This window comes from Arachis duranensis, chromosome 2 (genome assembly GCF_000817695.3).
Source record: "Arachis duranensis cultivar V14167 chromosome 2, aradu.V14167.gnm2.J7QH, whole genome shotgun sequence".
NCBI lineage: Eukaryota > Viridiplantae > Streptophyta > Magnoliopsida > Fabales > Fabaceae > Arachis > Arachis duranensis.
The window spans coordinates 78,914,239-78,942,012 of record NC_029773.3 but is presented as its reverse complement, the minus strand read 5'-3'; the positions used below and the strand labels follow the sequence as shown (position 1 = coordinate 78,942,012).

Genomic DNA, 27,774 nt, shown 5'->3' with positions numbered 1-27,774 from the left:
AAATATTTAATAATTATTTATTTTTATATTTTTAAAATTAAATATTAATTTTTAACGCTTTTTAATAAGTTAGGCAAATAATTTTAAACACCATAACAATCACCTTAATTTAAATAGTATCAGATACCACAAATGACTTTTTTATACGGCTGAGACACACAAAAATTAGGTGAACTGATTTAGTGCCTTATTACATAAATATAGGAAATGAATTTTTAATTAATTAATATTTTAATTATCAAACTTTTTATTTAGAAATTTATAATTTATAATATAAAATTAGAATATTTTTAGTAAAAAATTTATTTAATATATATCTATTTATAATAACTCATTAGTTTGTGATAAATTTTTAAATAGAATTTAGATCCGTAATAAATTAGTCTTCGTTCTACAAAGTTAAAAATATCATAGAAAACAAAAAAAAAATGTTAACTAAAACAAAAGTATTTGTAAATTACTACAAAACCTCCTATTAGTATCCGAATTTATATTATTGATTAGATAATGATAAAAAATAATAAATTTTAATAATCTTTTAATATTTATTGAATATAATATGTTATTGAATTATTAGATTAAAAAAATTAAATTAATATAATGACTCTAATATTTTTTTTTGTAATAATAATAATAATAATAAATAATGCATACATACATAATGCGTACAGATCATCGCATTCCCAAGTCCCAACCGTGTCAAAGAGAGTAGTGAATACTATCGTTGACTTGATTTGCTTCACAAAGAAGGTATGAAGTCCCTGTTTACTTCTTCTCTAACTTCCTACGAACTGACAAAAGATCTTCCAGCCTCCTCCATAAGCTTTCTAAGCCTCAGCTTGTATATGACTTGAGTCAGAGCATCACTTTTAACCAATCGCTGCTATGCCTTCCCAAAACCAAGAATATGATGCGTACATTATTTCCGGATTGGAGTTCCTTCATCCTTTTATTTCAGATCTCTATGATGCACTCGAAAGTGTTGGACTGCATGTTTTAGCAGACCGCACCGAGCTCAAGACTAATACACTTTTATTATCTGGCGCAATCGAACGATGCAGAGTTTCTATCATAGTTTTCACAATAGAGTGTGCTGAATCAACCTTGTACTTGCAAGAACTCGTGAAAATAATGGAGTGTCATCGGAGGATAGATCAGAAGGTTGTGCCCGTGTTCTATTGCTTAGATCCCTCCCAAGTATGCAATCTGAGCGGTTATTTTGGGGAGATTTTGTCGCGAACTCTGCAAGGAATCTCAAGGGAAGAAAACAGGATGTTGAGTTATGAGACCGCCCTTCGACAAGCTGCTTCCATTTTACCCAGGTTTATTCCAGATATCTGGTAATTAAATTCTCCCATGTTTTTTAATGCTTTGATCTTTGTTTTTGATGAGCCATGACCTTTTGAGTATCTTTGGCTTGTTGGAGACTAGAGTGGAACGTGATTTTGTCATTCAATTCTTATCCTGTTCCTCTGATAAATGTGCATATTGAACGATGTTTGCGAAGGTACCAGAGACTGAGAGGGTTTGAATAGAGTTGGCAGAGAAAACAGAGATAGCGAGAACGAGTAAAACGAGCTATTAACAAAATTTATTTTTTTTTTGGTCAACATTTGGCTAACTCTAAAATCTAAATTCTAATTGTATAAAAAAAATTAAAATTTAGAGAAAATGATAAATCGATTCCTGACTTTTTGCCTTTTTGGTGTGCGAATATTTAAGTTTGAGGATTTTAAAGTACATTTAATTTCTTGATCTCTTCAAAATCTGTACACATGGATCCCTGGGTCTAATTTGTTCCATTTTAAAATCTCTTTTCACGTGTGCATTTGTATCAACTAGGTCATGGTTTTGAAAAAGGTCAGAAACTTAAATGTAGTTTCAAATCTTTAAGGATTTAAATGTCCGTTGATAAAAAAGTCAAAGACCTATTTGTTCTTTTTTCCAAAATTTATTATTTTTTACCATCACTTAGTTATAAAATCAATTTCTTTATTCTAGTTTCTTTAATTTAGTAATCCAACAACATACTTTATGTTATAATTTTAAACATTAATAGCTAGCTGATGGCCAAAATAATAAATTCTAATGGCCCTCCAAGTCTCCAACATTCCTCTATCCTTAATCATTTGTATTATTGGTTAATGATTATGCTTTATATTTATATGTTTTTTAGGAATGACAGAAAAGTTATGAGCCATATAGTTGGACATGTTACAACCTTGATAGATTCAACGAAATTATTCATTGAGCATCCGGTGGGAGTAGAGTCTCGTGTACAAGATTTGATTCAACTCGTAATAAACAATCAGAAAGCAGATGGTGTCCTCATAATAGCAATATGGGGAATGGCGGGAATAGGTAAAACTACAATTGCCAAAGCCCTCTACAACCAAATTAGCCACAATTTCGAGGTGAGAAAATTTGTCGCAGGCATCCAGGATGTGAAGGAGGATTATCCAATATGGTTGGCTTCCAATTTTATAGAAGAGAGGCTTCTTTTGTTTTTGAACCAAGTTAAAACAAAAGCGGAAAACTTCGACTCAACAAGAAATATATGGAGGGAAGTAAAGGTACTTCTTATACTTGATAATGTGAGAAGTGAAAGAGAGCTGGAGGTTTTGCCAGGAATTCGTGAATGCTTTGGTCCAGGGAGTTTAATAATCATCACGACAAGGACTAAATATGATCGACTTCAAGAGATTGGAGTTAATCATATATACAGAGTGAAAGAAATGGACTACAACGAATGTGTTGAGCTTTTTAGTTGGAGCACATTCAACAAAGCCACTCCTGAAAGAAGTTTTTCTGGTCTTATTAATTATGCAATTGAATATTCTGATTGACTGCCACTGGCTCTTGTGTGTGTTGGCTCTGCTGTATCTGAAAAAAGTATAGAAGAGTGGGAGAATGTATTGGACAGCTTCAAAAGATTCCACTTTCAAGTTGTATGGCAGGTTTCAAAAGAAAACATAGATTCTGTTGGATCTGAAGAAAAGAAAATATTTCTTGAACTAGCTTATTTGAGACATCTCTTTATTGGAATCTATGAAGCATGGAGACTTTGCTGAATTGCTGTGTCCGCGGACACGACACTCACTGTCGGCGGACATGCGTTGTGTCTGCTGTGTCCAAACCGTGTCTTAATAAAAAATAAAAAAATTTTATCGGACACGCTTGGACACACTTAAATATCATCACGTGTCAGCGTGTCGAGTCTTATTCTTAACATATATTCTTGAAATAAATTAATATATATTATATATTATTATTTATTAAAATAAAAAATATTTTAAATACTTGATATAATTAAAATAAGACATTAAAAATAATTAAAAATATTAATCTATATTTTAATATCAATAAATATTAAAATATGATTACGATTTATCTAAAAAAACACCTTATATTTTATATGTATGCGTGTTCGCGTGTCTTATAAGATTTTAAAATTCGCGTGTCGACGTGTCCTGTGTCGTCTCGTGTCTCGTGTCCGTGTCGGTGTCCGTCCATCATAGATTGGAATGAATATCGATTGAGCCTCAGCCCTCAGGTTTGTAGGATCTTATGGTTTATGAGCTCATAAATTGATTTATAGTTGCCATTTCTTTTTTGAAACTCTTTTTGGAACATAACAAAGAAAGAAAAAAAATTGCAACTCCCTTAATCCTGAAATTTCCCTACTCTCCACCCTATTTTTAATAATTATGTAATGTGCGTACTGAAAATCAGCCACGAATCAGCCACCCGTTTTACCAATATAAATTCATTAATAATAAAAATAAATTGTTAAAAAACTTTTAATTAAGATGAATGTATCCTACTATGGAATAAAAAACTTTCAATTCAGTTTATAGTGTATGCTGCATAGATTTAATACTTGTCTGAAAGTTAGTTCAGTGTGTTTTATTTTCACATTTAAAAACTTATGCAGCAAAGGCCATATGATGTATTCTTGAGCTTTCAAGGGAAAGAAACTCGCTCAAAGTTAATCTCACATCTTTATGCATCTCTTCAAAATGCTGGTATCTATGTTTTCAAGGATGAAAACGGGCTAGCAAGAGGGGAAAAACTCTCAATCTCGCTTCTGAAAGCAATTGGAGAGTGTAAAACTTCTATCATTATTCTGTCACCAAATTATGCATTTTCAAGATGGTGTTTGCAAGAGTTGGAAGACATCATGATATGTTGTAAAAACAAAACTCAAAAGGTGCTGCCAGTATTCTACCATATAGATCCCTCGGAAGTGCTAAATCAGACTGGTAATTTTGGACAAGCTTTTGATAATCTTATGAGAAGATACCCGGATAAAATAAAAGGTAAGGAGCAGAGTTGGAGGAAAGCACTCCGTGAAGTTGGGTGCATTGCAGGGTTTGTCATCCGAAAATCCAAGTAAATTAATTAATATCCTTCATATTTTGCAAGAATCTCTCTATTCTATCTACAGGTGTTTAAATATATAAAGTTTCGACAAATTCTAAATTTAGGAATTGCATACTAAGATTCATTTTCTTAAAAATTTCTTCCGATATAAAAGCATATGAAATTCTTACTGATATAATTCAACTTAATTTTGTCTAACTTGCGTGTGTTTATTTTCTTTAAGCAACATTATACTTACAATGAAACTAAAACACCTTGAGAAAGTTGTAAATCTTCTCTTACTGTGTGTATAATCTCTAGTGCCTACGGTGCAGGAATGAAAGTGAGGATATTAAGAACATTGTTGAACAAGTTACTCATATGCTGGAAATGAAGGAATTGTTCATTGCTAATCATCCCGTAGGAATTGAATCTCGTGTTGAAGAGGTGATTCAACTATTAAAAGACCAGCAACAAGAAAATCCTCTACTACTTGGTATATGGGGCATGGGAGGGAGTGGTAAAACAACCATTGCCAAAGAGGTTTATAATAAAATTTTCCGTGAGTTTGAAGGTCGGTGTTTCCTCCTAAATGTAAGAGAAGTTTGGGATCAAGATAATGGAATTCTTCATTTACAACAACAACTTCTTTCTGCTATCTACAAGACAACGAAAATAAAGATTGAAAACACTGAATCTGGAAAATCAATATTAGAGAGAAGACTTGGCCAGAAAAGGATACTTCTTGTACTTGATGATGTGGACAAATTGGAGCAGCTAAATTCTTTAGCTGCAAGCCGTAAATGGTTCTGTCCCGGTAGCATAATAATCATCACAACAAGAGACGAGCATCTTCTACGTTGTCTTAGAATTGACAAGTTATATGGTATGAAAGAGTTAAATGACAAAGAATCCATTGAACTTTTTAGCTGGCATGCATTCAAAGAACCATGTCCAAAAGAAGAGTTTGCTTCACTTGCTAATGAAGTTGTTTCATATTGTGAGAGATTGCCACTGGCTCTTGAGGTAATTGGGTCACATCTGTTTAATAGGAAAGTATATGAATGGAGGAGTGTTTTGAATAAACTCAAAAACTATTCCAAACAATGATGTACATAAGAAGCTTAAAATAAGTTTTGATGGTCTAAGTGATGATAGGGATAGAGAAATATTTCTTGATGTAGCATTTTTCTTTATTGGGATGCACAAAAATGATGTAATTGATATATTAAATGGCTGCGGGCATTCAGCTGAAATTGGAATAAATGTTCTTATGGAACGATGCCTTATTACTGTGGACACTAAGGGAAAACTTGGCATGCATGGTTTGCTGCGAGACATGGGAAGAGAAATTATTCTTGAAAGTTTGCCAATGAAACCTGAGGAACGTAATAGGTTGTGGAATCCAGAGGAAGTGCTTAATGTATTATCAAAAGACATGGTAAGAATCTTATGTATGTTTATGAATTCATATAACAACAATGATATATGGTGACACTTTCTATTTAACCGTATTCAATTATATTTTCGGACAAGGGAGTGGAACTTCCTTTGATTATATTCTTTTCTTCGGAATCTTGATCAATCCACCTGTTTGGAGTTTTTTAGTTATTTGGCTTTTATGAATTGTTTAATGCTCTTTTAGCTGTCCTTGATCTATTTTTACTTTTTGGTTCCTGTAATCTATAGGGAACAAAAGCTATTGAGGGGCTTGCCTTGAACCTGCCAAAGTCACTGAATCCAACTCAATTAAAGACGGAAGCATTTAAGGAGATAAAGAGACTCAGGTTGCTTCAGTTTGCGAATGTGCAACTTGTTGGAGACTTTAAATACCTTTCAACAGATCTTCGATGGTTGTGTTGGCATGAATGTCCTTCAGAATATACAACTGCAAACTTTGATCAAGGAAATCTAGTTGCTGTTGACTTCAAATATAGCAAACTTGAACTAGTATGGAAGAAGGGACAGGTATAAATTTGAGTGTTATTTACATTTTGTGGTTGAACAGCGCAAACATCAATCAGAAAACTTCAAGAACAAGAGAGAAAAACAATGCTTAGCATTTATTTGGAGTAAAACTCATGGTCATTTTGGAGATGTTGAGAGATTGGAGAGCTTTGCTTTTTTTTTTTTTTCATATAGGTCTTTGTTTTGTGTTTTGCTTTTCTATAGGAGAAATCTAATCCACCACCATTTTTTTTTGTATCTCTTTTTTCTCACCTTAATGGAATTCTTATTTTATCAAAAAGGAAAAGAAAAGCATACCTGTTAAAGAATTTGTAAAAACAATTTAAATGAAATATCACATGTTTACATCTATGTTTTGTAAGTTCTTTAATTTTTTTTTCACCTTTAAATTCTTGCAGATGATGAAGAATCTAAAAATTCTCAATCTTAGTCATTCTCAACACTTGGCACAAACTCCTGACTTTTCAAATATGCCCAATCTTGAAAAGTTAATACTCAAATATTGCCCAAAGTTGACTTGGGTTTCTCATACCATTGAACATCTCGAGCAAGTTCTTCTAATCAATTTGAAAGGGTGTTCAGGGCTTCGTGTACTTCCAAGAAGCATCTACAAGTTGAAATCTCTCAAAACTCTCATTCTTTCAGGATGTTCATCGATTGATAAGTTAGAAGAAGACATAGAACAAATGGAATCATTGACAACTTTGATGGCAGATAAAACTGCCATAACACAAGTGCCTCATGCACTACTAAGATTAAAGAGTATTGTGTATATTTCTTTGTGCGACTTTAAAGGATTATCGCGCAATGTGTTTCCTTCAATCATTTGGTCATGGACCTCTCCAACAAATAACTTCTCACCCCAAGTGCAAACATTTTTGGACTTGTTAAATCTTGTTTCCTTAATAGTACCAAATAGCAACTCTCAAGGCCTATCATCCATCATCAGAGAGCTTCCAAAGGTCCAGAATGTTAGGCTGGAATGTGGCTCACAACTTCAAATTATAGGAGATGTAGTTTCTAATACTTTTGATGTCACAAACTGCAATGAAATGAAAGAAACATCAAGTGCATCAAATATCTCAAAAGGGAGTAGCTCATCATTAATTGGTTACTGCAGTGAAGGTGACATTATTGAATCAGAAAATTCCTTGAATTCAATTTTAATTCAAATGGGAATGAGTTGTTCAGTCACAGAGTTACTTAGGGAAAATATTTTGCAGGTTTGTTTCTATCTTTTTCTACCAATTTACCCTTTGGTTCTATCATCGAAATAGTTTAACATCTCTATCTTTTTTAAAATGTTTTAGAAGGTGTTTCAAAATATTAGAAAATGCTAATATATGATATGGTCCATCCTAAAACTCAGAATTAAATTATTTTATCTCATTCATTTTTTTTAACAAAATAAAAAGGATATCTTGTTGTATCTTTATTTTATCTCATAATAATAGAAAAATCTCTCTTTCGTGTACTGCCAAATATGTACCCGAAAGATTTTGACCCTCATAAAATGGATTTCTAAAGAATTAAAGTCCCTTGTGGTTCTCCAAAATATTATGGGTGTTTGACAAAATAATCTAAGCAGGTGTAAATTTTTATTGAACAACTTTTGTTCTTTTGCAGTCCATGTTGTCATAGTCAAAATATTTAGGGTACTGTCTTTGCATCTTAATCGTTACAAATGTATGTTATTCACCTAATTCAAACTAAGTCATGAAATTAACTATTTATACCTAATACTTAAAATTCCAATACTGAAGTATGTTTTTCATTATACAGAAGTTTAATGCAAGAGTACCTGGAGATTGCTTGCTTCCTGGCAACAAGAATCCTGATTGGTTAACATTCAGTTGTGAAGGTTCTTTTGTAGTTTTTGACATCCCTCAGGTGAATGGGCATAAGTTACAGTCAGTGATGTTGTGTATCATCTACTCTTCTTCCTCAAACATTGTACCTTTAGAAGGCCCTATCATTAAAAATTTGTGTATCATAAATCATACAAAGACCACTCCTTTTCTCTACGATGGAGATACACTGGCTTCACTTAGAGATGATGAATGGCAGAAAGTAATAGCGAACCTTGAAGCTGGTGACAAAGTGCAGATTGTTGTTGCTTCCGGATTAGGATTCACTGTGAAGAAGACAGCAGTTTATCTCATATATGCAGAGCAACAAGCTGAAGGTATTGTTTGTGGTGATGATATGGTAGCAGATGGAAATATCATTGTTCATGATGGAGAAGAAAATGATTTACTTCAAGGAGTAAACAAGAATTTCTCAAAAGTAAGTGCTCATTGTCTAAATATCTACAAATGTTATTTTAAAAACACAATTTAGTTCTGTCCATATTTTTTAAAAACAAAATTTCTCAAAGGTATTTTTTGTGCTTGTTTTTTGTTCATTTGCTAATTGTCTAATGTTCATATCTTATTTTCCGAAAAATTTGAAGTCACATACGAAACAAAAATTCAAAGAGTATGATGATACCAATCATTAATAGGGTGAACATGTTTTTAGATGATCAAGGACTATTGCATAGCATTTTATTATTCTATATATAATGTATATAGTTCAAAACCGTCGCCTTGCAAATTTGTATTTGTTTTCTCGGTTTAAATAAAGCTCTATCTAGACCCTGTAAATCTAATTATATGGATGAGTCATTTTAGTTGACAAAATTGTCAACCATGAACCAAGTTAGTTTAACCGAGTTAGCCCCAATCCAACTTTTCCCTAGACCCCCTGCATAAAACTGCAACAAAATTTTGAAAATGTACTTTACAAGAGTCAAATATGTTATTGCATTCTAGTATGAGGAGATAAAAGATCTTCCACAGCCAAGTTAAAACCATGCCATGGCAGGTTAAGAATCACTAGATGTGTTAGACAAAGTATTAAAAGGAGACTTCTGATTCTACCAAGAAAATTATGAAAGCTGACCTCAAACTTGCTTCAACACCCAAATACAACGCATTTGAAGAGACTGCAAATACAACACAATCTCTTTCAGAGGATAAAACTCATCTGCGTTTATCTGTGGGGACAATGACAAAAGAATTAAGGATCACCTGTTAACTACCTCTTTCAAATCTTAGATTGAATACAAATCAAAATGCTGTTTCCATTTTGACATATGTTTCTTCAGTAGATTATATGCCTTTAAACCTTGAGGTTCAGAGATTTCCAATGGAGTATTAAGACTCAACTCAACAGGGCAATGATCATCAAATACCTCTTGTCCGAGAGGTTTTGTCTGCTCCCTGGACTTGGACATGGAATATAAATGTATCATAAATTTCATCACTATAGACAGAGTTACCTGTAACAAAATCTTTGGTGGAGCAATTGAATGAAATTGGCTGATATGAAAAAAAATGATTTTTCCTTTCAAGGAAACCATCCCAAGCTTCCTCTTGATCATCAGAAAGAGATACTCCATGATCATTGAGGTCTGTAGAGCAAGTAGTTGAATAAATTAATTTTTGAATAAATTATTTTATATTTAGTTTTTTATTTTAAAAAAATATAATAAAAAATTTTTTATTATAAGAGAAGTCATTTTTTTAACTTCTCTATAAGCACTTAAATAGCTTTCTAAAAAACTACAATTTGGTTTTAAAAATTACACCAGACATTAATACTACTACTTCTCATATATCAAAAGTTCAAAAAAATAACTTTTGAAAAAATCTCAAACGAGTTTTTAATACTTTATTACATAAATATAGGAAATGAAATTTTGATTAATTAATATTAGTTAATTTTTTAATTATCACTTTTTTATTTAAAAATTTTAAAATTTAGAATTTAGAATTTAGAATTTACAATTAAAATATTTCGACTAAAAAATTCTATTTAATATCTATTTATGATCTATTTGTCATAAAATATAACTCTACATAAGTTTTTGTATAATAAATATTAAATAGAGAATTAACCTGAATTGGTTGATTGTTCAGCTCACTTGTGCTAAATCTTTAAATAGAGCTTAGATACGTAATAAATTAGTCTTCATTCTACAAAATAAAAAATATCGTAGACAACAAAAAAAATATTAAATAAGGACAAAAATATTCACGAGTTACTGGCAAAACCTCCCGTTAGCATCAGAATTCATATTATTGGTTAACTGATGGTAAAAAAAAATAAATTTTGATGATCCTCTAATATTCATCGGATAAAATATGTGGTTAAATGACTAGACTAAAGAAATTGAATTAATAATTAAGTAATGACTAAAAACAATGAATTCTAATGACTCTAATAATAATAATAATAATAATAATAATAATAATAATAATAATAATGATAATAATAATGCTTTGCATCCAAGTTATATTACCAACTAAGTCCAACATGCGTGCATGTTTTTTCTTGTGCTTCTGTTGCTTTTTCTTCTTCTTTTTCTTTTTTCAAATTCGTACACGTAGGTTCTTCTTTCCTACTTTCTTTCTCCTCCTTCTTCTTCTTTTCTTTTTTTTTTGTTATTTTTCTCTTCCGTTATTGTCATCTTCAACAATTTTAAATTGAATAGAATGAAATAGAGTCTAATATAACTGAATAAAGTATTAATGAATAATTTCATCATTCTTTGCTAAGAACAGTTTTCTGAGTTTATAGTATTAATTGAATAAAGTATTAATGGATTGCTAGCCACCATCAAATCAATTTCTTTATTCTAGTATTTTTAATTTAGTAATCCAATAACATATCTATTTATAATATATAAAAATTAATACTAACTTTTTTTTGTAATGAATTTAAGCCATCTTTTCTTTGCTAATGATGCCACATCAGCAATTCTAATGATTTGGCAAAAGATTAAAATCAACCAATCACTATTTAGTAAAATATTTTTAAAAAATTAAAACAAAATTTTTTTATCTATTATTATTTAATTGAAACATTAAGTACTAATTAAATGTAATAAATATACATTAAAAATGTGATAATAATGATAATTATAAAAAATTCAGTTACAAACATTCAAATTCTACAACTTATACATATTAAGACTCTTACTACTCTTTATTTCTTAATCTCTTATATTAATTATTAAAAATTTCTTAAATTTAATATAACATTTTTATATGTTTTATTTTCATTCATTCATTTTTTTTAATTATTTACAAAAAAAAAATGCAAGAGGTAGGAAATTAGAATTCCAAGGATTAATGAATACAAAACACATTACTGTAAAAAATTGTAGGAAATTAAAAAAATATTTTAAGTAAAGGTTAAAAAATATCAATTTATGTCCCAAACATTTAAAGAATGAAAATAACGTTAATATATGTAAATATATAAATAGAATGCAAACAAATAAAAAATAAAAAAATATTTTTTAATAAATAAATTGATTATATAAAATAAAATATAATTGATGATAAGACATAGTATATATATATATATAGTATCATATACCATTTGAGTTATAACTCATTGGCAAGAAAAACCTTGTGATTTAAAATTACAACTGAAGTTGCTAAATTAAAACGAGTAATCTATTTTTAAAATATGGGAAATCAGTGCTTGTGTGAAGCCAACTCCACAATGAGTGCATCTAAATCAGAGTACGATGATCCTCCCTTTTCCACAGCACTCTTAGCCAACTGAGACAACACTTTAGCCTTATTCCTCATTTCCTCTGCTTCTTCTCCTACCATTATTTTCTTCACACCTTTCTCCACTGCCTCCCATTTAACCGTATCCCCTATCAATCTCAACCATTTTTTCGCGCCAACGGGCACTCCGATTTTAAGAATCTCAGTCACCAATTTCTCATTGTAAAACTGCTCTGCCGCAATAGGCCAAGTTACCATTGGCACCCCAGCAGTCACTGCTTCTAAAGTCGAATTCCAACCACAATGAGTAACAAAGGCTCCGATTGCTTGGTGCTCAAGAATCAACACTTGTGGCGCCCAACCTCTTATGATTAGTCCCTTTCCTTCCATTCTCTTCTCGAACCCCTCTGGTAGCCACTCATCTCCATCTTCCTTGCTTTTCTTCACTACCCAAATGAAATGTTGCCCCGACGCCTCGAGACCAATAGCAATGTCTCTTAGCTGAGAATCCGGAAAATTCGCAATGCTTCCAAAGCAAACATAAACAATTGAATTGGGCTTCTTTGTGTCAAGCCACTTCAAACACTCGTTTTCATCAATAGATGCATCTTTTCTTCTTTGAGCTTTGTCTTGAGTGTCGTCCTTGTTTATAAGAAACAAAGGTCCAATATGCCATGCTTTTCTTCCAAGAACATTCCTGAAATGATCTGCATAATCTTTCTCCAGTTCGTAGAAACTATTAACCACTGTTCCATAGCTCTTCTTCTCTGATTCGATTGCTTCCTTCGACAATTTGGCGATGGGGTGCGTGCCTTTTCCTTCGTTGTGCAAAGCGAAAGGCGGCATCTGCATCCTTGTCATTTTAATCTCATCCGGTAGATTAGGAATGACAAAGTATTCCGAATCGGAAGAAACATTCTTGTGAGGCTCATAGAGTCTGGTAGATTCACTAACACACATGAAGAAGAAATTAGTTCCATGAAACATAATCCTAGGAATCCCAAACTTAGCAGCAGAATCAGTAGTCCATGGATAGAACATATCAGAGACAACACAATCAGGATTATGCTGAATCAATAACCGCTCAAATGGTTCTTGTAGAAACCTAGTGGCTTCAAAGAACAGAGGAATCTTATCCGATGAACGAATAAAGTCAACGTTATCGCAACCTTCAGGTAAACCAAAGTCAACGGGGCGAAACTCGACGGTTTTGATGTGGATACTACCTTTGCCATGAGTCTTAGCTTTTTCTATGGTTTTGAAGATGAAAGGTTCGTTTATTGGTGTGGTGATTATGGTGGCTTTGGCTCCTCTTGAAGCAAAGAGTTTGGCCATGTCAACGGTGGGAATCATGTGGCCATGAGCTAAGAAAGGAAAGAAGAATATGTGCAAATTACACTCTTCACTACCCATGTTAAGCAAAAATTGTTTAATTTCGCAGATAAATTGTTGAGTTTAATTTAGAAGTAAGAAAGAAGGTTAAAGTGAAGGGATTGCCATTATGGTTTTGAGTGTGAGGAGTGAATAGGAATGGAGTTTTGTGCAATTATTATAGAGGTCATTCTGCTCATCGAGCTTCTAGATGAATTAGAAAATTGCTATGGTTTTCACCAATCATAATTACCGGTTTAAATGATGACGGAGAAATTTGAAACTTCTTATCTACGACTTGTGCTTGCAGATTATTCAAAGTCCTCGCCACTAGACCAAAGTGATTGAAATGATTGGTTTCGGTTTGAAAATAAGCTCTCTTAAATAATAACTATATAAGACAAAGGTTAAAATTTTATATCAAGATAAATCAATATGAAACGATATAAGACAAACTGGAATAATGTGTGGGTAACAATTTCCACACCCACTGTATTGACCAATTTGGGCCATTTTGGCATAACGTCATGGTATACGTAGAAGCCCTTGGTCCCCCTTTGCTTCTAGAAGCTTGCTGTCGTTTTCAGATAACCCAATTGGGTGTATTGGACAAATAAGTTATTAATAAATTATATTATAAGATAATTATATTCTCAAAACCTATGATTTAAGATAAATTAATTTTTTTAAAATGACACAAAAATTAATTTTTGTAATAAAAATAATTTTTAAAAATTTTTAAAACAATTTTTTATTAAAAATTAAAATGTCTAGTTTTATCTTATAATTTTAAACATTAATAGCTAACTAATGGCCAAAACAATAAATTCTCACTGTCTTCTAACATTCCTCTATCCTTAATAATTTGTATTATTGGTTAATGATTATGCTTTATATTTATATTTTTTCAGTAATAACAGAAAAGTTATGAGCCATATAGTTGGACATGTTACATCCTTGATATAGATTCAGCAAAATTATTCATTGCAAAGCATCCGGTGGGAGTAGACTCTCGTGTGAAAGATTTGATTCAACTCTTAAACAATAAGAAAGCAGATGGTGTCCTCATAATAGCAATATGGGGAATGGCGGGAATAGGTAAAACTACAATTGCCAAAGCCCTCTACAATCAAATTAGCCACAATTTCGAGGTGAGGAGATTTGTCCGACACATCCAGGATAGGGAGGAGGATTATCTAAGGAGGGAGCTTCTTTTTTTTGAGAGACCAAGTTAAAAGAAAAGCGCATAACTTTGACTCAACAAGAAAGTTATGGTGGGAAGGAGTTCGTTGCTTAAAGGTACTTCTTATACTTGATAATGTGAGAAGTGAAAGAGAGCTGGAGGTTTTGCCAGTAACTCGTGAAGGCTTTGGTCCAGGGAGTATAATAATCATCACGACAAGGACTAAACATGATCGACATCAAGAGATTGGAGTTAATCATATATACAGAGTGAAAGAAATGGACTACAACGAATGTGTTGAGCTTCTTAGTTGGAGCGCATTCAACAAAGCCACTCCTGAAAGAAGTTTTTCTGGTCTTATTAATTATGCAATTGAATATTCTGATGGACTGCCGCTGGCTCTTGTGTGTGTTAGCTCTGCTGTTTCTGAAAAAAGTGTAGAAGAGTGGGAGAATGTATTGGACAACTTCAAACGATTACCCTTTCAAGATGTATGGCACTGGCAGGTTTTAAAAGAAAACATAGATTCTGTTGGATATGCAGAAAAGGAAATATTTCTTGAACTAGCTTATTTGAGACATCTCTTTATTGGAATGAATCGAAATGATATAAATCAGATATTACAAGAAGCTGGACGTAATGCCGCACCAAGAGCAATTAAAGGACTTGAAGAGCATAGTCTTGTGTGGTTTGATGAGGACAAGCTTTGCATGAATCGTTTGCTACAAGACATCGGAAGAGAAATGTATATGAAGGAATCCTCGATTGAGCCTCAGGTTTGTAGTTTGTAGGATGTTATGGTTTATGAGCACATAAATTGATTTATAGTTGCCATTTGTTTTTGAAACTCTTTTGGGAACATAACAAAGAAAGAAAAAAAATTGCAACTCAATAAATTCATTAATAATAAAAATAAAATTTTTAATATAATAAATTGTTAAAAAAACTTTTAATTAAGGTGAATGTATCCTACTATGGAATAAAAAACTTTTAATTCAGTTTATAGTGTATGCTGCATAGATTTAATACTTGTCCAAAAGTTAGTTCAGTGTGTTTTATTTTCACATTTAAAAACTTATGCAGCAAAGGCCATATGATGTATTCTTGAGCTTTCGAGGCAAAGAAACTCGCTCAAAGTTCATCTCACATCTTTATGCATCTCTTGAAAATGCTGGTATCTATGTTTTCAAGGATGAAAACGGGCTAGCAAGAGGGGAAAGTCTCTCACTCTCGCTTCTGAAAGCAATTGGAGAGTCTAAAACTTCTATCATTATTTTGTCACCAAATTATGCATTTTCAAGATGGTGTTTGCAAGAGTTGGAAGACATCATGATATGTTGTAAAAACAAAACTCAAAAGGTGCTGCCAGTATTCTACCATATGATATAATTCAACTTAATTTTGTCTAACTTGCATGTATTTATTTACTTTAAGCAACATTATACTTACAATGAAACTAAAACAACTTGAGAAAGTTGTAAATCTTCTCCTACTGTCTGTATAATCTCTAGTACCTATGGTGCAGGAATGAAAGTGAGGATATTAAGAACATTGTTGAACAAGTTACTCATATGCTGGAAATGAAGGAATTGTTCGTTGCTAATCATCCCGTAGGAGTTGAATCTAGTGTTGAAGAGGTGATTCAACTATTAAAAGACCAGCAACAAGAAAATCCTCTACTACTTGGTATATGGGGCATGGGAGGGAGTGGTAAAACAACCATTAGCAAAGCGATTTATAATAAACTTTTCCGCGAGTTTGAAGGTCGGTGCTTCCTCCTAAATATAAGAGAAGTTTGGGATCAAGATAATGGAATTCTTTATTTACAACAGCAACTTCTTTCTTCTATTTTTAAGACAACGAAAATAAAGGTAGAAAACATTGAATCTGGAAAGTCAATATTGGAAAAGAGACTTGGCCAGAAAAAGATTCTTCTTGTACTTGATGATGTGGACAAATTGGAGCAACTAAATTCCTTAGCTGCAAGTCATAAATGGTTCTGTCCTGGGAGCACAATAATCATCACAACAAGAGATGAACATCTTCTTCGTTGTCTTAGAGTTGATAAGTTATATAGTATGAAAGAGTTAAATGACAAAGAATCCATTGAACTTTTTAGCTGGCATGCATTCAAAGAACCGTATCCAAAAGAGGAGTTCGATTCACTTGCTAATGAAGTTATTTCATATTGTGAGAGATTGCCACTGGCTCTTGAGGTAATTGGGTCACATCTGTTTAATAGGAAAGTATATGAATGGAGGAGTGTTTTGAATAAACTCAAAACTATTCCAAACAATGATGTACAGAAGAAGCTTAAAATAAGTTTTGATGGTCTAAGTGATGATAGGGACAGAGAAATATTTCTTGATGTAGCATTTTTCTTTATTGGAATGGACACAAATGATGTATCTGATATATTAAATGGCTGCGGGCATTCAGCTGACATTGGAATAAATGTTCTTATGGAACGATGCCTTATTACTGTGGACACTAAGGGAAAACTTGGTATGCATGGTTTGCTGCGAGACATGGGAAGAGAAATTATTCGCAAGAGTTTGCCAATGAAACCTGAGGAACGCAGTAGATTGTGGAATTCAGATGAAGTGCTTAATGTATTATTGTTCGTTTGTCGGGTTCCGAACAGATCGGGTGGACGGATGTAGAGGTGAGGACGCCTTAGCTTGGGCCGCACTGCTCGCGGGTAGTCGAGTAGCCGAGCGCTTGTCTTGGAGGAGTGGTGAGGGGGGTGCCACCTGCAAAGACACTCCGACGCTCAAGTCAGCAATGTGCAGGCGGGCAGAATAAAGAGTTGGAAGGATATGACGTACCTCGGGGAAAGAGCCAGCTTCCCCTATATATATATGTCAGTCATGGGCCCCCCGTGTAGTCAGGCCCATATCCCAAGGGACTCTGTCCTACGGCCGCGTGTGTTAGCCGTACAGGACGCGTGTCCGGGTCGGTAGGAGGGTGCGTAACCGGGTCGGGTAGAGCTTGGGCCGGGTCGACCCGTGCGAATGTTGGGCCAGGCCGTAACAGTGCCCCCACGCGCCAATGGTAGTCGTGGGAGCTACCGATGGCGCGTCGTCTCGTGTCTCGTCTGATCGGCCTCTCGTGGGAAGGGTATGCCCCCAACGCGCGTGTCCCTTGGTTGCACAAGCAACCGTTTCATTGCATCGTTCCTTGCGCCGAGCATTGAATGCTCATAATGGGGTGGAAAAACCCTGTTTGAAAAGACTATTCTGCCCCCAAGTGTTTCGCGCTTTTGGGGAGGCAGTTTTTAAACTGTTCGGTTTTATGTTTCTGCAGTTTTCCACATTTCCCATTCCTCTCTTCCTTCTCATTTGACATAAGATCTCAGAGTGTTGCTGCGACGTCCTTGTTCATCCTTCCTGCATTTTCCCAGACTTGCAACTTCATCTCCTTTCATCAATTTAGGTAACTTTCGAATCAATCTCCCTTTTATGCATTATTTTTGCGCGTTGTTGTTTGGTCTTTGCTGTTGTTGCGTTACCTTTTGATTGCGACTAGATGCGTTAGGGGGGAAAGTACCATTCCAGGGTAGGTTTTTTGTTGTTCTTTTCGTGTTTTAGTCTCGTTTGGCCTTGGTCGGGGAGTCGTGGGGGTAGTGTCTGTATTCGGCCTGAGCAACCGATCTCTTAGACTGACTGGATGGTCCCCCATGTAGGTATGGCTCGCACGGTTTCCCGGGCATCCGTTAACCCCGCGGCGTATGATCCCTATGCTTGGGTTGTCTCCGATTTGAAGGATTCGCCCAACCAAATGGGCGAGGAGGAGCTCACCGAGTTCCGACAAGCCGGGTACTTGTGCGGAGGGACCGACGAGGAATCTAGTTACGACGTTTTCGTCCCGGCTCCTCACGAGCGGTTATATGAAATCAACTTCCACCACCCCCGAGTCGCCGACTGGATCTGGTTCTACAAAGCCATGTTCACTCAAGTCGGAGTTCGTATTCCGTTTTCAGCCTTTCAAATGGCGCTTTTAAATAGAATTTCCGTGTCACCGTCGCAGTTGCATCCGAATAGTTGGGTCTCGATCCGCTGTTTCGAGATGGTCTGTGAATATCTCGAACTGCCGGTGTCCGTGGATGTTTACCTCTTCTTCTTCACCCTCACAAACCCTTCCAAGGAGGGAAAACACAAGAAAGGGTTCATGTCCTTCCGGTCTGCCCAAGGTCGGAAGATTTTCGGTTTGTTTGAAGATTCTTACCATGGGTTTAAGGACAAATATTTTAAGGTCCGCCCTGCCAAAGGTCGTCATCCCTTTTGGTTGTCTTTGGAGGGGGTACGGCTCATCCCGACTTATTGGAGTTTCGGGGCAGGGTCCAATACTTTTATTAAGGTAACCTATAGAGGCATGTCGGCGGTGGATAAGCAGATTGCCGAGGTGTTGATGGCAGTTTTTGGGAGGAACCAAGTAAATCCCCACCTCCTCATGGGTGACCGGGAGTCCGGTCGTGATTATATTTGTGAGAAGCTTTTTACTTTGCTCTTTACCCTTTTTTTTTCCTTTTATTGATATCATGTGGCGATTAACCGACCTTTTTTGCTTCCCTGCAGTGGATATGTCTGCGTCGGTGACGGGTCTTCCCGACTTGTTTCAAACCTTTCTAGGCGGTGGTGACGACGAGGAGGGTGACGAGCAGCCCGTCCCCGAGGGGCCTGATGCTCCTTCGGAGGGCAAGGATGTTCCCGAGCAGAGTGCCGCAACCGACGGGATTGGCACCTCGGCTCAAGGTGCCGCGGTTGAAGGTGGCAAGGCAATCCATGCCTCCCCTCTCCGCGAGGTGATTGGAACTGGGGGTTCCGTGACTAACCCGGACGTTGAGGTGGAAGAGGTCCCCAACCCGAAGAAAAGGAAGAAGGCCTCCACGGCGTTGTCTAGCCCTGAGGGTGTCCTTACTGTCATGGAAAGGAACTTTGACGCCGGGAACTTCATAGACTCCCAGCTGATTCCTGGCACCGAGGAGTATTTCCACGAATCATCCCTTGCCGGGCAGGCGAGGTGGATGTATCGCACTCTCCTGCGCGGCGCAGTCATAGCTCGGAAGGCCGAGTTCGAATTGTCCGGGATGGAGTCTCTTCGCAGGAGGTTGGAATCTACCGGGAGGGCTAACAACGAGCTAAAAAGTGAAGTTGAAACCCTTCGGGAGCAATTGACTCAATCTTCGGAAAAACTGGACGCTGCCGAGAAGAAAGCCACCACTGCCGAGCAGAAAGCTACCGCCGCCGAACAGAAGGCAACAGCTGCTGAGAAGAAACAGAAAGAGTCGGACGCGACGGTTGAACGCTTGGTCGAGCGTGAAATGGCCTTGGAGGGTCAGGTCGGCGCGGCGCAAAAGCGTGTGGCCGAAGTGGAAAAAGAGAAGCAGGCCGTAGAAGCCGAACTGGCGACATGGAAGGCAAAGTATAAAGACGTCGTCAAACAGGGGAAGGGTGCGATTCTGGCGACCGAAGAGGCTCTTAAGGCTCAGGTCAAAATCATCGCTCCCGAGTTCGACACATCGGCAATCGGCGTTCGTAAAATCATTAAGGATGGCCAAGTTGTCGATGTCCCCAAGAAATGAATCCTTTGTTTTAAGGTTTTTGTTTAGCCGTTTTGTTTTGGCTTGTGAATAATCTTGATTTTAGCCGTTCTGGCTTGTGAACAATGACCTTTTTGGTCGCTTGCTCGTGTTGTCGCGATAAACCTTTTTTTTTATTCGTCTGATCGCGTTATCGTTTCTAACCGTTTTGGTTTATGGTTGTCGTTTATTCGCTTGATCATGTTATTTTTCCTATTAACCGTTTTTGGTTTGTAGTCGTTTATACCGGCGGCCCGTGGCCTTTCGTGTAGTTATTTGTTACAACGGTAGTTGATGATCTCCCGGGGTGATCAGTCCCGGGCCGCACGTCGTCGTTAGTCATGACGAGATGGTTTATCTGAAAAGCGGAGATAAAATAGGGTGGAGAATTTACACAAGTATATCTTATTCGGTAACCACATAAAGGGCTTGAATGTTACTATAAAGTTCAAATGACAAATTAACTACTTAGCTAGATTAGCCGGCGTGTCGTTCCGTCCTCTAGGAGTAGAACCTTCTGAGGTTGTCCGCGTTCCATGTCCTCGGGACCTCCTTGCCATCAAGCTTTTCTAACTTAAAGGCTCCTTTTCCCATCACCTTTTTGACTCTATAGGGGCCTTCCCAGTTTGCCGCTAGTTTGCCCTCTCCGGGGGTCGGTAGGCCGATATCATTCCGCCTTAGGACGAGGTCGCTTGGCTCGAATTCCCTCTTGAGCACTTTGGTGTTGTAGCGCAGAGCCATTCTTTGTTTTAGCGCCGTTTCTGTCAAATGGGCCATCTCCCTGGCTTCATCTATCAGGTCCTTTTCTACGGTTTCCTCCACTCCCTTTAGGAGCAACCGCGGGCTTGGTTCCCCGATCTCCACGGGTATCACCGCGTCCACACCGTACGTTAGTCGGAAAGGAGTTTCTTTAGTGGATGACTGTTCGGTCGTTCGGTAGGACCAGAGAACCGCTGCTAGTTCATCGGCCCAAGCACCCTTTTTATTGTCCAACCTCTTCTTCAGCCCTGAAAGGATAACCTTGTTGGCGGACTCCACTTGTCCGTTCGTCTGAGGGTGTTCTACCGAAGAGAACCTTTGCCTTACGCCCAGGCCGCTGAGAAATTCCGTGAACTTCTTGTCAGTAAACTGTGTGCCGTTGTCCGAGATGACGACTTCCGGTATCCCGAATCGTGTTATCACCTGCCTCCACATGAATTTTCTGCAATTGGCCGAGGATATGCTAGCCAGTGGTTCGGCTTCTATCCATTTGGTATAGTAATCAATTGCCACTATGAGATATTTGACCTGCCCAGGGCCTACCGGGAAGGGCCCTAAGAGGTCGACTCCCCACTGAGCGAATGGCCGTGAGGTCGTTAGCAAGCTTAACTCGAAGGCCGGTGCCCTGGCAAAGTTGGCGTTCTGTTGGCACTTTACGCACTTTTTGACAAACTCTTTGGAATCTGCCACCATCGACGGCCAGTAGTATCCAGCTCGGATTAATTTCCTTGCTAGGGCTTTGCCCCCGATGTGGTGTCCACAGCAGCCCTCATGGACTTCCCTGAGGACGTAGTCCGTCTGGTCGGGGCGTAGGCACTTCAGTAGGGGTTGGCTGAGCCCTTTCCTGAACAGCTGTCCTTGGATGACGGCGTATTTGGCCGCTTCTCTTCTCAATTTCGCCGCATCCTTTTCATCACCACGCCGCATCCTTTTCGTCACCCGGGATTTGGCCGTGTTCTAGGAAGTTGGTGATGGGGTCTAGCCATGAAGAACTTAGGGTTGTCATGTGCAGTGCAATTGCTGGTTCTCTTGTCATGCCTTGGATGAGAGACCGGTTCCCCTCCCCTGGCTTTGTGCTGGCCAACTTCGATAGAAGGTCTGCCCGTGTGTTCCTTTCTCTGGGTACGTGATGGACCGTGACCTCTTCGAACTTTTGGCTCAAGCTTTTAACCTTTTCCAAGTACTTCAGTAGCAGGGGGTCTTTGGCTTGGTAGCTGCCGTTTACTTGGGAAGTGACGACTTGGGAATCGCTGCATATTTCCAGCCTTCTTGCGCCTACTTCTGCTGCTAGGATTAAGCCTCCTATGAGGGCTTCGTATTCTGCTTGGTTGTTCGAGATGGGAAACTCGAATCTAACCGACTGTTCGTACACAACTCCAATCGGGCTTTCCAGGATGATCCCGGCACCTCCGAAGGTCTGGTTGGAGGCTCCGTCCACATGGAGCTTCCACCGTGTACCCATGTCTTCGCCTGGATCTCCCGTTACTTCAACCAAGAAATCCGCCATGGCCTGCGCCTTGATGGCTTGCCGGGGCTCGTACCGTATGTCATATTGAGAGAGTTCGATGGACCAAGTCATCATCCTTCCCGCTAGGTCAGGTTTTTGGAGAACTTGCCGGATCCCCTGGTCCGTTCTGACGACCACTTGGTGACTTTGGAAGTATTGTTTTAACCTTCTCGAGGAAGTTAGGAGTGCCAAGGCTAGCTTTTCCAACTTGCTATACCTTAATTCTGCTCCTTGCAGGGCCCTGCTTACGAAGTAGACTGGCTGTTGGGCTTTCCCGTCCTCCCGTACCAGTACTGCGGCCAGGGCTTCGCTTGTTATAGCGAGGTATAGGTATAGTGGTTCCCCGTCCCTTGGCTTCCCGAGAACGGGAGGTGCCGCCAGGATTTCCTTGAAGTGTTGAAAGGCTTCTTCGCACGCGGGTGTCCACTCAAACGCCATCCCTTTCTTCATGAGGTTAAAAAATGGCAGGGCCTTTGTCGCCGAGGCTCCGAGAAACCGGGAAAGTGATGTCAATCGCCCTGCCAACCTCTGGACGTCCTTGATACAGCCCGGGCTCTTCATCTGAAGTATTGCCTGGCATTTCTCCGGGTTAGCTTCTACCCCTCTCTGAGTTATCATAAATCCCAGGAACTTGCCGGCTTCCATGGCGAAGGCGCACTTGAGGGGGTTCAGCCTCATACCGTGTTGACGGAGGGACGCAAATACACTTGCCAGGTCGTTCAAGAGGTCGTCAGGTCGTGTTGTTTTTGCCAGGATGTCATCCACGTAAACTTCAACTGTTTTCCCTATGAGGTCGTGGAATATCCTGTTCATCAGCCTTTGATATGTTGCCCCCGCATTTTTCAAGCCGAATGGCATTACCTTATAGCAAAAAGTTCCTCCTGGCGTTATGAACGCCGTCTTGTCTTCGTCGGGACGGTGCATCGGTATCTGATTGTAACCGGAGTAGGCGTCCATGAAACTCAGATACCGGTATCCCGCCGCGGCGTCGATCATGAAACTTAGATACCGATATCCCGCCGCGGCGTCGACGAGTGCATCTATGTTGGGGAGGGGGAAGCAATCTTTGGGGCATGCTTTGTTAAGGTCAGAGTAGTCCACGCACATTCTCCACCTGCCATTGTGTTTTTTCACCAATACCACGTTTGAGAGCCACGTCGAGTAGTCCACTTCACGTATGAAGCCTGCTTCTAGGAGGCCGGCCGTTTGCTTGGCCACCTCCTCTGCTCTTTCCGCCGACATCTTTCTCCTTCGTTGAGCCACTGGGCGTGCTTCCGCCTTGACGGCTAGATGATGTGAGATGACTTTTGGATCTATGCCCGGCATGTCGGCTGGTGTCCAGGCGAACAAGTCCCTGTTTGCCCGGATCATCTCCACCAATGTTTCTTTTAAGTCATGAGGGAGGTTCCTGTTCACGAATGTGAGCTTTCCTTCCGAGTCGCCGACCCTGAATTTCTCGAGGTCTCCTTCGGGTTTTGCCGATGCTAAATTTCTCCAGGTCCCCTTCTGGTTCCGGCCTCGGCTTGTCCTCTACTCTGGCATCAAGGTCGGCTAGAAATACGCCAGATGCTTCCTTGGACTTCTTTCTAAGGGAAAGGCTGGCGTTGTCACAAGCGACCGCCGTCTCGAGGTCTCCTCTTATGGTCCCTATGGATCCATCATCGGTAACGAACTTCATAACTAGCAGCTTGGTGTTGATTATGGCTTCAAAATCATTGATTGTTTTTCTTCCCAAGATGATGTTGTAGGCTGTGGAATCTCGGAGAATTACGAACTCGGCCATCGCCGATCTTCGGCCTTGCATCTGTCCCACCGAGATTGGTAGGGAAATGACTCCGTCCGGTTTGATGAAGTGGTCGCCTAACCCGATAACCCCGTGCTGGTGAGTCGTTAGGTCGGCGTCCTTTAGCCCTAGTGCGTCGAACACGTTGCGGAACATGATGTTTGAATCAGCTCCTGTGTCGACAAGGATCCGTTTGACGAGGCCGGTTCCCACCCTGGCCGTTATGACCATGGGGGGTTTTCCGGGGCGTCGCTGAACCATTGGTCTTCCGGGCCGAAAGAAATGGATGGAGGTTTTTTGGAACTTTGCACCGGCGGGGATGAGATCGCCAGAACCTTGGCGTCTTTCTTGTGTGCCGACCGGGATTTTGGTGCAGCGTTTTTTGCCGTTACCACGTTTATCACAGTGAGGCCATGGTCTCTGTCTTCGGGCTCCTGTCGCCGCTTGGCCGAGCGTGTCTTGCTTTCCTCGTCTTGATCGCGATAATGCCTTCTCGGCTCCCTGATGAGATGGGAGAACGCTGCTAGCTTTCCTTCCCTTATCGCCTGTTCTAGTGCATCCTTCAGCCACGACTCGGCTGACTTCCTCGTCGTTTATGTACTCCTTAGCCACCGTCTGGATTTCATGCATTGTCCAAACTGGCTTCGTGGTAAGGTGTTTTCGGAAGTTCTCGTTGAGGAGGCCGTTTGTTAGGCAGAGACTGGCTACCGAGTCGGTTAAGCTGTCGATTTCCAAGCATTCGTCGTTGAACCGATCTAAGTACCTCCTGGTCGGCTCTCCCTGTCTCTGGGTTACCCCTAGAAGGTTGATAGGATGCTTGGCCTTTGCTATTCGCGTTGTAAATTGGGCCAGGAATGCACGGCTGATATCTGAGAAATTGTAGATGGAACCTTGAGGGAGGCCGTTAAACCATCTGATCGCTGGTCCTGCTAGGGTTACCGGGAAGGCGCGGCATCTTACTTCGTCCCCTACTCCCTCTAGATTCATCCTGGCCTCGAAGGCCGTTAGGTGTTCCAGAGGGTCTTGAGTTCCGTCATACCTCATGTCCGTTGGTTTGTCGAAGTGTTTCGGCAACCGGACCTCGAGGATAGATCGGTGGAACGGGGTGACACCCATTATGACGGGTTGCCGTGTTCTCTCGGATCTCCCTTCCCCGTCCTCGTGACCTCTTGCTGCTCGGCGGGTTGGTCCGCCTCGGGAGTAGATGATCCTGTCGTTTCGCCTTCTTATTATGGGTGACTCCTCCCGCGTGCTCTCCGCTTCCGTTCGGGAAGCGGATGTACGCCGCTGGCGGCTTCGGTGAGAGTCTTCCTCCTCGCTCCCGGGAGATGGGGTAAAGCTGGAAAGACACTCCGACGCTCAAGTCAGCAATGTGCAGGCGGGCAGAATAAAGAGTTGGAAGGATATGACGTACCTCGGGAAAAGAGCCAGCTTCTCCTATATATATATGTCAGTCATGGGCCCCCCGTGTAGTCAGGCCCATATCCCAAGGGACTCTGTCCTACGGCCGCGTGTGTTAGCCGTACAGGACGCGTGTCCGGGTCGGTAGGAGGGTGCGTAACCGGGTCGGGTAGAGCTTGGGCCGGATCGACCCGTGCGAATGTTGGGCCAGGCCGTAACAATTATCAAAGGGCATGGTAAGAATTTCAAGTATGTTTTCAAATTCATATAACAACAATGATATATTGTGAATACTTTTGTTTCATCCTTTTTAATTATATTTTCAAACAAGGGAGTGGAACTTCAATTATATTCTATTCTCTTGAATTTTTATCATTCCACCTGATTGGAGTTTTAGTTATTTGACTATCTTTTCAAGTTTTTAGTGCTCTTTTAGCTACCCTTATAATATATGAATGAAATATTTTAGTTGACAAATTGTGAATCTTGAGCCAAATTAGTTCTCACTAAAGGTAATATGATGGAAAACATTTGAACCTTTGAAGTACTAATAATTTAACCTATAGTTGACAATGTCACCTGCTTAAAATTAAAAGGGAAAGTATGGGGAGCCAATGGAATATTTATACAATGTGTACAATGGAGATTTATGGAGTATTAGAGATACAACCATTAGTGTTACATTTTCCAATCAGCGTAAGCTTTTGGGATGAGTGGTATCATGACATTGTATTAGAACTTTAGATCTGAAAGGTCAATAGTTCGATATACATAACATTATAATAAATTTTATAATAAAAATATTATGTTTACATAAAAAATTAGTTATTAAATAATCTACTATAAATTTATGTATAAATACATATATCATTTAACTTATTTTTAATATGTATTTTATATTTTAAAATTTATATCTTAAGATTTATTCTGTACAAGTGATTATTTTATGTATACGTAGCATAATTATTGTTATAATTATATTTTGTTATTATAAAATATGATTATGTTTCAAAATATCTAATTACAAATTAAAATACTAAAATAATAATTTAAATAATAACATATAATTTAAAATTTAATTTTTCATATTTCATATTTTGAAACCTTATAATATAATTAAAATGTCTTTTTTTTGTATATGTCGTTAAACAATTATTTAAAACTCAACTTTTATACAATTAGCTCTTGATGATATTCATAGTTGAAAACATTCATTTAATTAGTGTAGTTATTATGAAAAAAACTAAAGTTAATTTTAAAAGAAGAAACACAAATGAATAAATAATATTCGTTCTAGTCAATTTCTAAGAAAGAACATTAATTTTATTTAAATTTGAAAATTGATCATTATAGTGGACATCTAATATGAAGTTCTCAAATTGACTATCAAGTGTCGAAAGTTGAATAAAAAATTATTGTGGGGTCAAATTTAATAATTTAGCGGGAACAAATAAATATTATTATTATATACTATTCAATAAAATTTTAAATTATAGTGGGGGCATTTGCTTCCCACACCCATATAAGTGGATCCGTCCCTCGTATATAATCTATCTTAAGTCTTGTGATACCAAATATGTTGCACCTGATGCTCAGGCTCTAAGGTAGCGTTTGGTGGAGAGATAGAGACGGAAAGATTGAGACTAAGATTGAGAGACATAGAATAAGAGACAGTGATGGAAATAAATGTCAGTATTCTGTTTGGTGCAAAATAAGAGACATGAATTGAAACAAGAATGAAACTCTAATTTAATTTACACAAAGGATAAAATTAGAATTAATTAATTGAAATGAAAGTATTTTAGGTATAAAATGTTATTAAAATTTCAGTCTCCATCTTTAAAAACTTCAGTCCCTGTGTCCCTACTTTTTGGAAGAACTGAAATATTGAAATTTTAGAGACAGAGACAGAAATTTTAGTACTAGTTTCTGAACTAACAAACACAATACTGAATCTCAGTCTTTCAATCTCTGTCTCAGTATCTCAAAACAAACACTACCTAACATCTTATATAACCTCTCTGCTGTTTTAAAGCATCATTTGCCATCCAGCCAGTTACATAGTTACCTGATATCTGAATTACACTTGGCTGAATCTCCCAGTTCCTCTGATTAATCTCATGATGGAATTGGAACCCATCTGGCTCTATCTGGTGCCTTGAAAGATCCCATTTTCATAATAATTATTCTCACCTTATCTTTAGAAACATTTTTAAGAAGATTTCTACAACCAATTGGGGGAGTTGCTGCTCTGCCAAGACTTGTAAATCAATCGGTTCAATTGATGAGAAT

At 38.2% G+C, this 27,774-nt stretch overlaps 4 protein-coding genes across 5 annotated transcripts in view; 3 read left to right on the top strand and 1 right to left on the bottom strand.

Moving 5' to 3' along the window:
* Window positions 1–701: 701 nt before the first annotated feature.
* The window catches only part of LOC107475283 (disease resistance protein RUN1), a 37,190-nt gene continuing 10,117 nt past the window's right edge, over window positions 702–27,774 (top strand). The window contains exons 1-2 of one of the 2 annotated variants that reach the window (XM_052257421.1): window positions 702–1,340; window positions 2,177–2,361. In XM_052257421.1, coding sequence (XP_052113381.1) covers window positions 886–1,340; window positions 2,177–2,361 — 640 coding nt within the window. In that variant the 5' untranslated portion in view covers window positions 702–885. Of the gene's footprint in view, window positions 1,341–2,176; window positions 2,362–14,188; window positions 14,420–27,774 lie in introns of those variants that run through there. The other variant, XM_052257423.1, reaches the window with a different exon arrangement.
* LOC107475280 (disease resistance protein RPV1-like) lies at window positions 3,537–9,787 on the top strand. The gene is given in 7 exon segments (XM_052257425.1): window positions 3,537–3,553; window positions 3,935–4,392; window positions 4,698–5,451; window positions 5,453–5,803; window positions 6,052–6,330; window positions 6,729–7,553; window positions 8,113–9,787. Coding segments are annotated over 6 exon segments (2,979 nt in total). The 5' UTR covers window positions 3,537–3,553; window positions 3,935–4,180; the 3' UTR covers window positions 8,671–9,787.
* LOC107475210 (scopoletin glucosyltransferase) lies at window positions 11,766–13,561 on the bottom strand. The gene has a single exon (XM_016094836.3). The coding sequence runs from the start codon at window positions 13,308–13,310 to the stop codon at window positions 11,859–11,861; it is 1,452 nt and encodes a 483-aa protein (XP_015950322.1). The 5' UTR covers window positions 13,311–13,561; the 3' UTR covers window positions 11,766–11,858.
* LOC127744821 (uncharacterized) lies at window positions 17,142–18,992 on the top strand. The gene is made up of 2 exons (XM_052257427.1): window positions 17,142–17,886; window positions 18,137–18,992. Exon 2 carries the CDS (start codon window positions 18,139–18,141, stop codon window positions 18,985–18,987), a length of 849 nt encoding a protein of 282 aa, XP_052113387.1. The 5' UTR covers window positions 17,142–17,886; window positions 18,137–18,138; the 3' UTR covers window positions 18,988–18,992.